Source organism: Micropterus dolomieu, linkage group LG13, assembly GCF_021292245.1.
Source record: "Micropterus dolomieu isolate WLL.071019.BEF.003 ecotype Adirondacks linkage group LG13, ASM2129224v1, whole genome shotgun sequence".
Lineage (NCBI taxonomy): Eukaryota > Metazoa > Chordata > Actinopteri > Centrarchiformes > Centrarchidae > Micropterus > Micropterus dolomieu.
The window spans coordinates 26671269-26688225 of NC_060162.1; the positions used below are offsets into that span (position 1 = coordinate 26671269).

The following is a 16957-nucleotide window of genomic DNA, read 5'->3' on the forward strand; positions in this document are numbered from 1 at the left end:
CAGCAGAACTATAGAGTACCTAGATGGAATCCCTTCCAGGACACCACCCAGAGACTCCAAGAAGGCCAGGGACTCTGATCTAATGCTCGGTGCATAACCACACACAACAGTCAACTTTCCCCCCCATCAACTTGCACTCACATAGAGTCGGCTCTCTCATTCTGCGGGAGAACTCCAACACAGCGGCTCTCAGCCGGGAGCTTGTGATTAAGGCCCAGCCACCAGATGCTCGCAAGTGAGCTCACCTCCTAGGTCTGGCTCCAAGAGGGTGCCCCGGTTTCCCTTTTATGGGCGAGGTGCTGCAGCTCCTTCTCTGCCAATTCATGTAGGGTCTATGAATTCCTCAGTCCAGCCCCTCTCCTGGGACCAATTTGCCTTGGGAGACCACACCAGGGACTACTACAGTTACCAGGATCACAGGGACACAAACCCCTCCACTGCGTTAAGGTGGTGATTCTTTAGGGAATCTACAATATTATTATTATTATTATTATTGTACAACTTCTAAACAAATACATACACAATTTCACAACTTCTATAACACTGAAAACTTCATATGTGCCCATCTTCCAAAGTATTTATTTATTTGTCATTAATATAGTATTTTTTCCATTTATGTATTTTAACCGATGTGCACTTTTTTTCTTTCCCTACTAAACTCCTCCCCTATCACCCCACCATTATCAAAGTGCATGGGAATTGTCAGCGTGGTGCCCCATCTTGTCCCTGAAGTGTGTCAACTCAGGGAACTCTGTAGGATCTCCCTAGAGTGTGCGGCATGGGCAAGGAAGGCTGGGTCAACTTACTCCTCTGCTCACCCACAACCATATCCAAGTGCTAATCCCTAATAAACAGGCCCCCTCCTTAGGGCGTAGGAGTGGTTAAGGAAGGGATCAATCCTACAACGGACCACAACCACAAATCACAATAAACAAAATTACCATTAGAAACATGGTCACAGTGCAGAGATGATATTCATACTCATAATGACAAAAGCAATAGTGGTAGTAGTAGCAATAGTGTACATTTATTTAGTATCTTTTTGTCCTCCCTTAGCTCATCACTTCCCTTTCTCTCTCTCCCATCCACCTTAAAGACTATTTCCAACAGGAACACACACAATTCTACAATTAACATCAGATGTTTGTTGTATTGCATTCATTGTTTTGTTTTCCTTGTGTTGCCCTGTTAAAGTTTTGTTTTGCAAAAAAACAACAGCCAGTCAATAAAAAATGTGAATAAAAGCAAAACAAGATGGGGAGGAGCCTCGATCATGTGAATAAAAAGTTCACACTGATGCTGTATTTTACAAGTCCATTCTGTTCTGCAACTTTGGCCACTAGGTGTCAGTGTTGTTCAACTTTTTATACTGCAGGAAGTCATCTGTCTGTCCAGATCAGTGAGACCAGTGGAAATTACAGGAGGAACACACGTTCATATACTACAGCCAGAAGGAAGGACAGTGAAAAAAAATAAGAATAATCATAATCTGTCCTCTTAACTGCAACGTCAGCCATAAACTCAATGTCATGTAGACATTTAAATATTAGTTGTTTTTTGTCAATTCTTCTTCTTATTTTTATTAATTCAGTGATTTCAGTTCTCCAATGATCCATCTGTGTAGGGAGGCTTAATGAAAAAGTCACTGTTTCCACACTGATGCTGAGAAACATTTATGAGGTTTCTCTGGTCTTGCTGTCCTGGCCGACAAGGCTGTAACTTGCTAGCCTGGCTCCAGACTTCCAGCAATTCAAATAGATCTGGTGTAGAGCTGATTTGCAACTGTTTCTCTGGCTGGAGAAGGCCATCTTTTTAGGATGAGTTTAGAATGGGGACGCCATCATCCTACACAGCTAGCGAGCTATCCAGCTACATCCAAGGTTGAACCAAGGTCAAAGGTCAAAGCATAAACACAACCTTCCTGTGACTCTTCACTGACCGTGTGTGAGATGATGCCGCTGAATTTATCGGTGTTTTTGCTTTCTTTTCAGTGAGGATACATTCCTTCCCTGAACATGTTCACCAACAAAAACCCATTCAAGATGTCACCTGACTTTAAAGTTCACAACAACATGCAGAGATTTGTATAGTTTCTTCTCTGTGTCAGCAAGAGATGGGAGAAGGAGGCTTTGAGACCCTCTCTCCTGTATTTCCTGCACCTTCCCTATTCACATTAACTAGGTGAGAGAGCAATAGCAGAGTGATGTATGATTTTGAGTAAAATTGAGAAACTCATCTGCACATCTGCATCACAAAAAAATTAGCAAGATTAAACCAGGAGTGCAAAGAGTATTTGTAGGGAAGCAAATGAAAACATTCTCAGAAAAAGAAAAGAGTGTTTTGTTGATACTAAAACTCAGTGTCTTAGTGTATTTAAAATATCATTGAAAGAATATTCGAAGACAAAAGCAGCACTAGCTACCTCAAAAACCTCACCACCAGCCTGGATGTCATCTCAGATAACTTTCAGAAAGAAGCTCGCAACCTTGGTGTCATTTTTGACTCGGAGCTGTCTTTTGATGCTCAGGTGACAAAAGTAGTGCCATCCTGTTTTGTCCAGCTGAGACAGCTAACAAAGATGAAAACATTCCTCTCCTCTGCTGACTTAGAGAAGGTCATCCATGCCTTTATTTCCTCAAGACTCGACTACTGCAATGCTCTGTATTCTGGTATTAGTAAGGGAAATATTCATAGATTACAGCTCATTCAAAGTGCTGCAGCCAGGCTTTTATCTCGCACTAAAGAGGAGTGACCATATCGCACCAATCCTCGCCGCCCTTCACTGGTTACCTGTGAGTTTTACAATTGATTTTAAGACTACTTGTTTTTAAGGCCCTGAACAGCCAGGCTCCTGCCTACATCTGTGATTTGAAAACTCCCTAGAAGCCAGACCGATGCCTGAGATCCTCTGGCAGAGCTCTACTAATGGTTCCAAAGTCTCGTCTTGTCACTAAAGCTGACCGAGCCTTTGCTTTGCGTGTGGAACTCCCTGCCTCAGTGGCCTCTTTTAAGTCTCTTCTCAAGTCTCACTTTTATCGTATGGCATATGTTGTCATTACTGTTATTGTATTGTTTAATGTTGATTCAATAGATAATTCATATATAGTTTTAAGAATGGATCATGTTTGTTTTACTGTACAGCACTTTGTAACTTGATTTAGAAAAGTGCTATACAAATAAAGTTACTATTATTATTATTATTATTATTATTATTAAAACACATGTCAGAATTACCTGTCATCCAATTGGCTACTACCCCTGCGTTGCCATGGTGAATTCCCCACCGTTTTGCTGTTTGGAAAGATCTCCTCCATGAGCTCTACAGTGGATTTACCCCCCCACGTGTCCAGGAGGGGTGCCAGAGAGCGGTCCTGCAAGACCTGGATAAAATAAAAAAGGAAGAATCAAACTATGTGAAACAATAATTTGATAAAATAATGAGCCTTCTCTGACTTGTTGTCCACATGACCTCTGGGTTATGAAACAGGCTCTGTTAGGACTCACGGGTGGACTTCCTCCAAACACCCTATATTCATATGACCTTTAGGTCACAAAAAAGGCCCTGCCAGGACTCGGGAGGTCACTAATTAGGTCACAAATTAGTTAGTTAGTTGACTAGATAAGTGACTCTCTCGATTTACAATAGCCCTGCTTGGAGAACTAATCTGATATCTTCCATTCCATGATGAGGTTTTGCAGGATTCACAATGATGAACACATGAATGTTGAGAGCCAATTGGAAATGCCAGTTTATTCATTTATGACCTACATTCTAACTTAGTAAACGGAAAAATTCACTTTCCAATATCCCATGATCTGGACCACTTAAAGGACTCCTACGGCTAAAAGACACAGAGAACAGAGAAATGACTTTGCTTTGCAGAAGACAAAGACATTCCTGTAGCCTTCACAAGAATAATTTTATGTTATTATTTCATTAGCGGTTATAATTATATGTATGCATATAGATTGCCATAATAACAAATATTGCTACATGTTTGCCATTTATGACATTTATTTAACACTGTCTACCTTACCAACTCATTTATTAGGCTACTAAGGATGATCTTTTGTGATTCATAAAGGTGTTTAGTATCCTTTAGCAACTGTGGAGGTCCAGAACTGTGACAACTCTGGCAACCGCTGCTAACACATTTCCAGCACACCCAGTCACATGGTGTGTGAAGATGCTAATCCTGTGCCTGCAGAGAGAGAGTGCAGATTAAAACAAGTTGCCATGTGGGACCGACAATGGCCATATTCTCCTGGAAAACATATCAGCTGCCCAAGCTGCGACTGTGTGAATGTGCGGCCCACACACAAGAATCGACTTCACCTCCACCTCCCTTCCATCGCAACTTCTCCTCTGGCCATCTGAAACACCAGGTGAAACTTTACTTTTCCTAAGATATTTGAGTTTGACGCAATTCCTAAAGGTAATTTAGCGTTAGATCAGAAGTAGAATCTCCCTTCAATATAATATGACATTGGAAATTATTTCCCTCTGCTTCCCCAAACCTCTCAGCTGCAGAAATGTGCATTATTAAAAAGATTTCACTGATTACTGTAAAGATTCCTCCACTGTCTCCTGTTTCCATTAATTAGGACATTAAAGCATCACCTTCTGCTTTACCTGGTACATATTGGTTTCCATTCAATCATTAATTGTTTGGGCTGTAAAACAAATTACATTCATGCATTTATTGATTGTTCATCCCTGTACTCATCACTGTATTCATGGATGTATTTATTTGTTCATGTGTAGTTAGTAGTTTGGTCTGTGTCTAGTTAGTAGTTTAAAAACCATTCATTTTAAAGAACTAGATTATGTGGTTTGTATGTGAAATATAATTTTCCCTGTTCGAAGGGTGGTGCCACCGATGTGAATTCAATGCAGGTTAAAAACAGAGACAGAAGTAGGTACGATAACAAGGTAGAGTCAGAACTGGGTAAAACAAAACATACAGAGCCAGAATCAGAGGATGTTAAAGGCGTACTAACAATATGTCAAAGACAAAGTCAAGACTAGTTATTAGAAAGAACAGTCAGAACTCGGTACGTTGACAACAAAAAAGTGTGACAACTATACCTAATGCTAATGATCAATGTGTAACAAAGAGTCTGACACGATAACAAGTCAGAACTAGGTATAATCACCAAGGCAAAGTCAGAATTACATAGGTAATCCATTCACATTTATTCAAGGTAACTGCCGACGCAAGGTACCCACCAACTGCCGGGCCAGCGCCTCTGCTCGCAGCTCCTCGGATGTCTTTTCCCTCTTGGGGATGGGCTGGTACTGAAGACTTAGGCTGTCCTCGGAAGTGGTGGATGTAGTGATGGAGGTAATGGTGGAGGGCTTCAGGGAGGGAAAGAGGCTGGCCATAGGTGCAGGAAAGATGGAGGAGGAAGGAGACATCGGAGGGGAGTGGAGGGAAGACTTCCGGGTGGGAATGATGGGGTTGTTTAAGACCTCCACGCCAGGACTAGAGTACAGGGGAGAGAACGGAGTTAAGGAAAAACAGAAAGAGCAGGTCCAAAATGATAATATTTAAATTCGGGTGAATATAAAATATTGCACAACAAACCTTCCCACAGTCTGGTTTCCAACTTCTGGCACCAACTCGAGGGGTGGCGCAGGAGGAGGAGGAGAAGGAGGAGGAGGGAAGTCTTCCACGAAGCTTGTCTCTTTGATTGGCAGAGAAGGTGACAGAGGGGCAGGATTTTGGAGGAAGACCTCGTCAAAGTCAAAATGCGACAGGCTTGTTTCTAGTGGCTGCTGCTGGTCGATGGAGCTGAAGAGGCTGGACTCGGAGATTCGCAGTGAAGACAGGCGCTGGCAAATGGATGGACGGGAGAATGGGGAAGGAGACGACATGGGGCTACCGCTGTCCTTCCTGTTTGGTGGGGCTGCAAGCTGGAAATGGGGAAGGGGTGTTGGCGTCACCGATGAAACTCGATTGTTGTTTTCTGCAGAATGCTCTCTACTCATCTCTAAACTGGAGGCTCTCCCTCTGTACATGTCCTTTGCAGTGTCTTCTAATATGCTGGTATCACTCAAACTGTGTCTTGTCTGTCTGTCCGTCACCGGGGTTTCATTGGAGCCAGTAGCGTTAAAGCCATCACCTGTGCTGGTTGGTGGGATCCCTGGGAAGGTTATGTCATCCAGGTTGGCCTGGCTCAGCCTCTCGCTAGCATGCCACTCAGTGTTACCTTCATCCTGAGTCCCGGATGGGGAAAAGGGGGAGGGCAGGCCAACGGAGGCTGCCAAGGTGGAGGTGCTGTTGGCTCGCTGCCGCTCTGAGTTTCTCCGTCGCTCCCTGCGAGTGACCGGAGTGTGGGAGCAGCCTGGGTGTAGGATCAGAACACAAGGAAGAGAGAATTCAATGGCGAATCAGAGTGCTAGGACATATATTTATGTAGTGGTCACAATAAACGTCTCCCACATTCACAAACGCTGGAGCATTTATGACCCTGAGACCCCCTCCGGATCTGCAAACACACTTCTCCTTTTACATACAGGGTCAATTTGGAGACTTGCCATACACAAACAAGTAACCCTGGAAAAGATATGTCATCCAGATAACAAAGTGTATAACCATATTTTTTTTTAACACATAGATTTTTTAGCTTTTCTTTTAGAAGCAATTTCCTGCAAGCAAGTACATTAGTGTTGTTTATTTTTTAATTTTCATACGTGATAGGCTGCTTTCTTTCAGGGAGTTGAGAGGAGGCCACAAGATTGAAGACTATGTGGTGTAGTGAACACCACGTTTTAAAAAAATGTTTTGCTCACCTTGCGATCCTGCAGGCTGGACGGTGTTCATACTGTTCTCAGAGTGTTGAGGGGAGACGAGGTCCCCTGATACCTGGATGTCTGCAGTTCTAAGAGACAGACAGACAGGTAAAGAAATAATGAAAGAAAGGGAGGAACACACATTCAGTCAGATAGTTATAAGATAGAATAGAATACTTTATTGATCCCACACCAGGGAAATTCACTTGTTCAACAAGATTCAACACGTACAGGAAAAAAGAGTGATAGATCAAAACAAATAGACATCATATAGAAATAGAAATAAGAGGTATATACACTACATACACCTCTCATTTATACAGATATATTACTGTGCTGTGGGTTACGATATGTTCTGTATTAGAATTGTCTTTTACTTGTGTCTATAGTCCTGTTTCTTCACAGTGACTATTACAATTTCCTGGTTATATTCAGATACTAGACACACGTTCGTGAAAATACACACACACACGGAATTCTTGAAGTGACCTCTAACCTTCATATTTTCAGAGCAAACATAGTTTGAGTTTTATGTTAATAAATCCCTTTGGATTGGAGTCGATAATTAGTTTATTTTTCTGTCTCTGTGACAGGGAGTTTTCTCTGCTTCCTTAAATTCCTCAGTCCCTCCCTCCTTTAACTCCTCCCATTCACTCCTTCCTTTTTCTTTTTGTTTAAATTTCTGCTAAAGACGCTGATGCCACACAGAACTTCTTCTCCTCCCATTAACCTCTTCTGAACTCTTTCACTCCTTTCAACGGCCTCTCTCCTTCTTTCTTTCCTATCATCTGAACCCTCTCATTTTACTCCTCCTTCCCTTCCCTCATTTCCCCCTTCTCCTCCTTCCATTTCACCCTCTCCATCGCTCTCTTCTCTCTTCTCCCCTTCTCCACCTTTTATGCCCTCAACGCCACCATTTTTCTGTTCTTCTCTGTTTACCTGTGTCCCTTCCTTCCTTCCCTCCTTTTCCTTACAGTTGTTTCACCTTCTCCATCCCATCTCTTCTTTCCCTCCCTTCTTGTTCTTTCTCTTCTCTTTTCCTCTCACCTCCTCCCCACTCTCATCCCACATCTCCTCCTTTCCTTTGTTCTTTTCCTCCTCACCTCCTTCCCCTCCTACATTTTTTTCCTCTTCCGTCCTTTGCTCCCTTCATCTATCCTTCCCATAACTCCATTATTTCCCTTCTCTTCTCTTTTTTCCTCCAATGTTTCAAATCCTCTGTGCACCCTCTTCTTTCCCTCTCCTCATTCCTTACTTCTTGTCTTCCATCTCTCTCTCTTTGTGGTGCCAGCAGCATGGCACATGGACTCATAAGGCCAGAACTGGTTTGAAAACAGCAAAGAGCCTAAAGCACACACACACACACACACACACACACACACACTGGATGACTGTTAACATCCTATTATGGAAGAGAGCTAAAATATCTGCTGAGAAATGATCCGAATTTCCATGATCCCTTAGTTCTCCATAAGGAAACAAACAGCAGTCTTGACATTTTGCTAAAACCAGTTAAAATTAGTTGTGTTTCATTTTATTAACAGACTAACATGAATAAATCATCAGACATAAAACAACTGTGATGAATGATCATGCACGACTGCACTTCAGCCAAAGAGGGTTTTATTCTATACATGCTAGTTAAGGTTACTGAACATAACTGGGAGACATGATAAATCAGGTGAAATGGGCAAGACGGTTGATAAACTGTGAGAACCCATGAGGAAAAACCTGGTTTGGTATTTGAACCATCAGCTGTTTGGTCACATGATCACATGGTCTGAATGCAGCTGTAGCATACCTGTCCTCAGGCACAGAGTGGCGTCCAGGTCCTGAAACGAAAACACCAAATGTCCTGACATCACCTGGAGGGAAGTCCTGCAACACATACACATAGACAAAGTCTTTTAGACTCTTTTGGAACTCTAATTCCACTATTGTTGTTTGTTCTCTTCTAATGGAGTCATATTGTATTCATATTTCAAATAATTTCTAATTCATATCATTGTAAATCACCCACTGGGAATCCGTAAATTTTATATTATCTTATTATATTGTGACACAATTCTCAGGTTCAGATGAATGAACACAAGTTCAGTCTGACCTTCATCTGTCCCAGCATACTGAGAATTTGTAGTCAATTTAAACAATAAAATGTTGTCTATTAAACAAATTTGACACTTACTACATTGCGTGTACATTCTAAAATATTGCATGTGCAATCTTAGTAATTGTTATGAGTGATTTACTAAGAATTATTGCGTAGATGACAACAGGTGCAAACACAGTGGAGGTGGCAGTATTTAAATGAGGGTTTTGTGTGTTTTAATGGTTTCCGCCTTGGAGAGTCGGGAGCGAAAGCAGCCGCTACTTAAAAACATTGGTTTGTTTCATTCAGTGCGTCCCGAGTATGTGGAAATGGTAGGTACCTGCCATCCTGCCTGAGATTACACTAAGTACTTGGGACAGCTCACCTGAAACACTGCTTTGGGAAACCCCATCAGAAACAGCTACAGTTTGCTGGAATGACCTAGACGTGAGGAAATGCAGCAGATCGTGCTTCATCCAGCCAGAGGGAACGATCACCGACCGTCCGCACCGTGCCCGGTCGCTCTGAGATCTCCTGTCCCTGTACGCCACAACATCCCATTCCCTCTCTGATACCAACAATGAGCTGTGTCGCTATTACAACCGGCGCACTGTAAACAGTTGGTGATCGTTCCCTCTGGCTGGATGAATTTTACGCGTGATCCATGCACCACTGCAGCTGGGGGCTCTCCACAGCGCCACGCAACTTTCTAAATTCTTCCATCTCACAGAGAAAAGAAGTCAGGTCGAAATTAAATTTGCTTTATTGGCAACAGTACTGCCAAAGCTAAAGAAAAATACAATAATAACCCCAATTCAATTCATATAGTTTATCGAATAAATAAAATCATTTTATTTCTGTATATTGAACATAGAATAATATTATCTAATAATTTCTCTACGTCTTCTGTCATTACAGCAGTGTCTCCTTCTCGCAGCGATAACAGCAGCCATCTCTGCGCACCTTCCTTTCAAATGTATTAAATACAGATGCTGTTGCACTCACATGAAATTGCGTATGGCTTGTTCGATCACATTGTGTGTAGTAAATAAATGTATTTGCATGTTATCCTCCCATTACTTTGCACAATAAAACTGAAACGCCCCAAATTGCATATTCATTAGGGGAAAGTACTAAATGAACAACAGGTGCTATCTTGGACTTTTGAAAGACGTCATTCTGCGTGCACACCGTTAGTAGATCAGCTTGTGTTCATTTGCTGGTGATATCAAGTTTGCACATGTTTTTACTCAGGCAAAACTTTAGTAAATCTGGCCCTTACAAAGGTAAAATTATTCTGTTTCTATGAATCACTGAGTGTGTACATTATCCTTATCCTTATCAGCATCTTCCTCATCTGTAAATCCTTTTTTGGTGGCCTTCCAGACATGTACTAAATAAAGAGTACTGAACTTGACAATAAACACGTATTCCTGTGTCTGTGTGTGAAAACACACACAGCACAGGCCTGAAGTCTCCTGCTTCTCCAGTGAAATGAGTCAACCACACGTGTGAGAGCACAGAATCAAACTGTTTTTAGATTTACATTCTTAAGAAACTCAACTTCCCACTATCCCACTCATCACAGATTACAGAGTAAAATTAGTACTGTCACCACCCTGCAGTGAAATCTATTGATTAAAGTAAGAGGACGGAGTATGTGTTTGTCCGACTGAACTGTAATGATGTCACTGTGAGATAAAAGAAAAATTCATCCTTTACTGCATTCTTAAGAACTCTGAAGATGTTTGTATGATGTAGGCCTATGTATACAAGTGTGTGTGTGTGTGTTATCTTTGCCATCATCCACATCGGACAGCGCCCAGCCACCGTCTCCGGCTCTCTGGCACCTCACAGGAAACTCTGAGGATTCTAGGTATTTCCTGTGTGACCCCTTGCCAAATGTCCCGTAACAGCAAATAGTCAAATAAATGGTAATGAAAAGAGGAGCTGTGAGATGTCATTTCTGTATTGCCGTTGTAAGAAGCAAATAGTACGTTTTTAAGTTGTGGTGTTATGATTGTCTATCCTTATTTAGAAAACTGCTCCTGATATTTTAATTCGATGCACACATCATGATAGTTCTTCCAACTGTTCCACAATGTTGGATTGAGCCCTTGCCTGTCACATGCCTGAAGCTTGCAGGCGTGTTTACATGCAATTCACATAGGTAAGTTACTTTCTCACATTGCTCCATATACTGACCTACAACAAAGAAGTTCACTTTCCGAGCCATGTGTTTCCAAAACACGGAGGCAATTATTTTATCTTCTGGTACAATGATTGTGAGGAAAACAGTAGACATACGGCTTTCACGTTTGCACGTTGGTGACACAACACAGGTCTGTGCTGGATGAGGTGACGCTGCAATGAAGGAAGAGGGCGAGTTTTTTCATGCAGGGCTAGTTGGTCAGAGCGCTCTGTGTGATCTATGTTATTGTAATATTGGTTTCATATGCAAACACTGTTGCTCGTGATTCTTTTAGTTTAGTCACTCTGTTTGATCGTTGTTTCTTACTTTATGACTTACTCTTTCTGTAGCCAACTGATTAAGTTGTTCAATCAAAGAATCACCGTGTTGAGTAAAGTTTTTGTAGTAACATCATCCCGCTCACCACCCACATACCCACACACAAGCAATGACAGATGAGCTCCTCAGGGGTGGGTACGACCATGAATGCAGTGTTACCTGGTTCAGTCTCTCTACTGTTGGGGAGGAGCGGTAGTGTTGAAGAGTTGTTTGTCTCTCCTCAGATCTCTCCAGGAGATCCTCAACAGAGGCCGACTTCCTGGTGCCCTGAGCTGACCCGGCCCTTTGCAGGGCCCCGTTGAGCTGCTTGGAGAGTCCCAAGTTGTACTGAGGATCTGCGGCCAGCTGCTGTTGGTCCAGCCCTGAGTCTCTGCTGGATGACTGACTCTGTCTACTGAACCCTGTCGCAGGGGCGAGATTCTGGATGGTCTGCGCCTGGGACTCAGGAGAGGAGCCAGGAGGAGCACTGGGAGGTGAGACCAGGATAGGAATTAATACATTGTAATAACAAAGAAATAATCTACCTTTATATTAAAACGTAAATGTTATTACAATTCATTTGGTGCTGGACATGAATTTCTCCACCACATTTCGTGGCAATCCGTCAGATAGCTGACATTAGGTTTCATCCTCTGGGGATAATAAGATATTCCAGTCTAGACAAAAGTGGTGGACCAACTAACTGACAGACCGACATTGCTTAAGCCACGCCCCTAGTATGGCTAAAAAACAGTGTTAGATGCAGCTAGTCTCTGGTTTTTCTTACCTAGGAGGTGGGTGCACCGGAGGCCTCGGAGTGGTCACCCTGCCCGGGTAGAAGAGATTGGACTCAAGGCTCCGCAGGTCGGCACCAGAAGGGAGAGTGGAGCAGAGACGCCTCTCTTCAGAGGAGAAGCTTGGATCTGTGCCAGAGTCCTGGAGGGAGAGCAGGCTGGAAGTGGAGGAGAGGCTGAGGGTGTCTGAGTGACGATGAGAGAGAATGGAGAGAAGAGAAGGGGAAGAAGGGGAGGAACCAAAAAGGAGAAGGAAGAAGAAAGGAAGGACATAATTAATCTGTTAATCTGTTCCGCTCCAAGTCTTTCAAGTTAATATTCACTTTGCCCTCTATCCTTCATCCACTCATGAAACCATCACACCTCACTCATCCTTTTTCTTCCCTTCCTCCCTCCACCCACCTGTATGACTGCTGTTTTCAGGCTGTAGATACACACTGCGAGACCTCAGTCCACTCCTCTGTTCTCCCTCGTCTCTTTTCATGCCTCTCTTCCTCTCTATATACTCAGCCAGAGCGCTGTGCTGAAGCTGCCGTAAGTTGGGCCTTGACGTAGCAGTTTGAGAAGCCCTGCTCCCGACACGACTTGCTGCAAGCTCGAACATCTTCCGCCGGTCTGCCACGCTGGTCTCTGACAGACAGGGAGATTATGGTCAAAGCCCATGGTTAGCAACATACACACTTATACACATGTTTCAGACGCACAGATGTTTTTGATGTGCTATAATAGATGCCCAACAATCACAATTTTGACATTACTATCAAGCTAATTTGTTTTATGAGCAGCTTCCAGGCAGATCCTTAGAGGTGGATAATGAAGTACCAGCACAATTATGATTTAAATCAGAGATTTCTAAACTCAGAATGAGACTGAAACTTTTCAATACTCAGCCTGATTCTCACAAAACTAAGCCTTAGTGAGAACAGAGCCACAGCTGGCTCAGCCTTTCAAAGTAATTCCTAAAAGGCAGGTTCTGCGTCACCAGCAAGCTAGCTCATTTTTTGGGCTAAGGAACTTTTTCACAAACAGATGTTTTTTCTGGGCTATGAGCTTTTTAAAAAACATTTAGAATAATATAAATTTTATGTAAATTTAATTTTCACGTCATTAATAGTATGTATACATATATACATATACATATAGTAACATGACAATTTAAATGAATTTACACAAACAATGGCTAACAACGCAGTAGATTTATCTCATTGCTTATCTAAGCATTAAACATTTCCTCCACAACACAAATTTTTCATTACATTTTATATGATGTCTTTATATGTTTTGCTTTTGTCTTCGATAACTTCTACGATGTCATGTCAAAACTAATTTGCTTTATTTTCATTAGTTTGGTGTGCATTTAACAAGTGATGTATGACCCAAGTCATTTTGATCTCAATCACAAAAATATTGACTTGATTATTTGGAGATCCCGTGGCAGGTATTGGGAGAGTCTATAGAGGGGTGTAAGGCCCTGCTTTTTATTTACCTCCTCCACGCCGGAAGATGTCAGCAGTCTCGTCATCAGAAATCCCAACCTCATTCATGTTCTCTGGCTCTGAGTATGAGCGCTTCTTCTGGTCTGCTCCAAGACGCTTGCGGCCGCAGATCCGCATCAGAACAGGAGGTCCAACAGGCGGGACTTTGGGGAGCGCTGGGGGGCTTGGCCCTCGAATCTCTGGGCTAACCACATGCCGCTCCTTCGGGGTGTGAGGGGAGGTGACCAGTGGTGCAGACTGTGGTGTAATGACAATGCCCTGTGGTTTTGGCATGGTTTTTGGGCCTTTTTTCTCCAGGCTGTGGTGCTTGGTAGTGACGGGCAGAGGCTGATGGCTGATGGAGGAGGAGATGGGAGAAGGAACTGCAGGAGGCGGAGGGCTGGTCGAGGAGCTGAGGTCTCTTCGTCTGAAGGAGGTGGATCGCAGGACCTTAGACTGGGCATCTTTCAAAGAGTCCCTATAAGATCTGATTAGAGACAAATGTCCAACATCAGGATGGTCCCGTCTACACCTTTTACCTTTTATTACCATGCTTTTTTGATGATCTGATTGATAGAGCTGAAGTGGAAAGCGTACAGGTGTGAATGCACCCATGACACATTGAGGACACACTGAGACAGAATTTCTTCAAGCAGTGCATGCGAATGTGTCCTGGGCCACATAGATGCGCATAGATGTGCGAAAACAACAAGAAGGAGCCACAAAAACAGGCAAAAAGGTTTCTCATCTTAGATGGAGTACATGTAAAAGACACTGTTTCCTGATGGACAGATAGCATTACTTGTTGCTAAAGTAAACACTAGCCGCACGGCTAACTGTAAACAGTTCAGTTAGTGAAGCTAGCGGTACCATTAACGCTACCTGACTTTGCCTGGACTAGGATGTCATAGCACCAGGGGAGTGTTGCTGTTTACAGAAAGAGGATGCTTAACTTAATAAAACTAATAAAGCTTTATTTGAAGTTTAAAGGTAATAGGACTGCTAGTGGCACAGCTTACCACAGCTAGCAGCAGTTAGCAACAAGTAAACTATCTGACAAGGAGAGATGAGGTAGAGGAGCAGCTGTAGGACATCAGAGGGAAAACCAGAAAATATTCTCTCCATAAAATATGATCCAGTTTCCAATCATAAGGTTGTGTGTTTGTATAGTTATCAGTGAGGGACGGCCCCCAGAAACACATAGCCCTAAACCCCTAACTCTAACCCTAAACCCCTAAATACCTGCTGAAGGACTCTGACCTGTGAAAGGACTCTGACCTGTTGAAGGATGTGTCCTGCATGGAGCCCAGCATCTCTTGGATGTCTTCTCTCCAGGAGAAATCTTTGCTGGTGTCACCCTCCCTGGATTCATCCAGCTGGAAGCTGCTGCGACTCCTCTGGAGGGCTGAACTGGGATCTGCTGGGGTCCTGAACATCACACAGAAATTTACCTGCCTTTTGTCAGGGAGTAGGCTACAATCCAGTATATGTGACTGTGAATCTGAAAGGACTTAAGACACAATATCTAATTTGGAATACATCAAACAAGTATGTAATATAATAATTTGGAACAAATTAAAACTGGCCAAAATTGAATATAGGCTGAAATTGTGATAAATATAGTTACCAATATAAATACATTTATTGGGATAATACTGTGGCATTGCAAAAATGTTCACGTTTTTAGTTATACATTTATATATATAGTTTTATCAAGTACCCGTAACCCTGTTTACCTGTATTTTATGTGTTCACTGCTGCCTCCCTTGCAGCTCAGAGTCCTGTGTGCTCTGGTCCCATTGGTGCTTCTCTCCAGCATGTTTCTGAGGTCATCTGCTCCACAGGCGGCACTGCGGCCTTTCTCAGACATCTGATTCAAAATCAGAAAACATAAAGCAGTGAAGCAGTGTCACCAACAACAATGAGCAACATTGTCAAATTTAGCTTAGTTTGTGATGCAGCAAATCTTGCCTGCTAAGTCAAAATATCCATGCATTTCAGTATTAAGTAGTGTGTGACTGACCCTCATTGTGTCATTTTGAAAACTTTCTCTGTTGAATCATCGAAAGAAAACATGGTGATCACAAATGTAAAGTTTGGTTTGAGTTACCCTCCGATGGGTAGGTTTGCTGTGGACGTTGGTGGTGCTTTGACTGCGCTGCTTTCCGGTGCGTTCCCGACGTTCGAAACGACTGACCTTCTCCAGGACAGAGAGGCTACGGGCAGGTCCCTGGCTGCCATCACCAGAGCTACTGTTGCCATGGCTGCTCGCAGAGGTGACACTGTTGGGGCTCGCGCATTGCTGGACCTCGGCAAGGGCGATCTCCAGGCGGGTCAGTGGGTGTTCTCTGTCTTTGTCCCGCTCTCTGTGGTCACAGTGCTGGTACTGAAGAGCTGACGAGTCACTGAGATGATGGAAAGAAGGCTGGGAGGTAGAAGGAGGTGGAGCCTGAGGCTGAGGTTGAACAGGTGAGTTGAACTGGGTGAGCTTGGAGGACGCCCCTTGCTCTGAATCAATGCTGGTCTGTTCCATTGATCTGAAAAGAGGGAGGAAGGAGAAGAGAATGGAGGGCAAGAAGTAAGAGAAAAGGGTACATTAAGTACACTACCGTTCAAAAGTTTGGGGTCACATTGAAATGTCCTTATTTTTGAAGGAAAAGCACTGTACTTTTCAATGAAGATAACTTTAAACTAGTCTTAACTTTGAAGAAATACACTCTATACATTGCTAATGTGGTAAATGACTATTCTAGCTGCAAATGTCTGGTTTTTGGTGCAATATCTACATAGGTGTATAGAGGCCCATTTCCAGCAACTATCACTCCAGTGTTCTAATGGTACAATGTGTTTGCTCATTGGCTCAGAAGGCTAACTGATGATTAGAAAACCCTTGTGCAATCATGTTCACACATCTGAAAACAGTTTAGGTCGTTACAGAAGCTACAAAACTGACCTTCCTTTGAGCAGATTGAGTTTCTGGAGCATCACATTTGTGGGGTCAATTAAACGCTCAAAATGGCCAGAAAAACAGAACTTTCATCTGAAACTCGACAGTCTATTCTTATTCTTAGAAATGAAGGCTATTCCATGCGAGACATTGCTAAGAAATTGAAGATTTCCTACAACGGTGTGTACTACTCCCTTCAGAGGACAGCACAAACAGGCTCTAACCAGAGTAGAAAAAGAAGTGGGAGGCCGCGTTGCACAACTGAGCAAGAAGATAAGTACATTAGAGTCTCTAGTTTGAGAAACAGACGCCTCACAGGTCCCCAACTGGCATCTTCATTAAATAGT

General features: G+C 42.9%; 2 protein-coding genes across 4 annotated transcripts in view; one reads left to right on the forward strand and one right to left on the reverse strand.

Annotated features, from left to right (window-relative positions):
• LOC123981564 (pro-neuregulin-3, membrane-bound isoform-like) overlaps nucleotides 1-16957 on the forward strand; it is a 580451-nt gene that overhangs the window by 128964 nt on the left and 434530 nt on the right. The window lies entirely within an intron of this gene.
• The window catches only part of shroom3 (shroom family member 3), a 90459-nt gene that overhangs the window by 6418 nt on the left and 67084 nt on the right, over nucleotides 1-16957 (reverse strand). The window contains exons 13-24 of the mRNA XM_046067729.1: nucleotides 15774-16200; nucleotides 15400-15533; nucleotides 14942-15091; nucleotides 13675-14150; nucleotides 12591-12818; nucleotides 12182-12374; nucleotides 11575-11881; nucleotides 8598-8674; nucleotides 6797-6885; nucleotides 5589-6348; nucleotides 5231-5486; nucleotides 3235-3380 (exon numbers count right to left, since the gene is read on the reverse strand). Of these exons, the coding sequence (XP_045923685.1) occupies nucleotides 3235-3380; nucleotides 5231-5486; nucleotides 5589-6348; nucleotides 6797-6885; nucleotides 8598-8674; nucleotides 11575-11881; nucleotides 12182-12374; nucleotides 12591-12818; nucleotides 13675-14150; nucleotides 14942-15091; nucleotides 15400-15533; nucleotides 15774-16200 (3243 nt within the window). The remainder of the gene's footprint in view (nucleotides 1-3234; nucleotides 3381-5230; nucleotides 5487-5588; nucleotides 6349-6796; nucleotides 6886-8597; nucleotides 8675-11574; nucleotides 11882-12181; nucleotides 12375-12590; nucleotides 12819-13674; nucleotides 14151-14941; nucleotides 15092-15399; nucleotides 15534-15773; nucleotides 16201-16957) is intronic.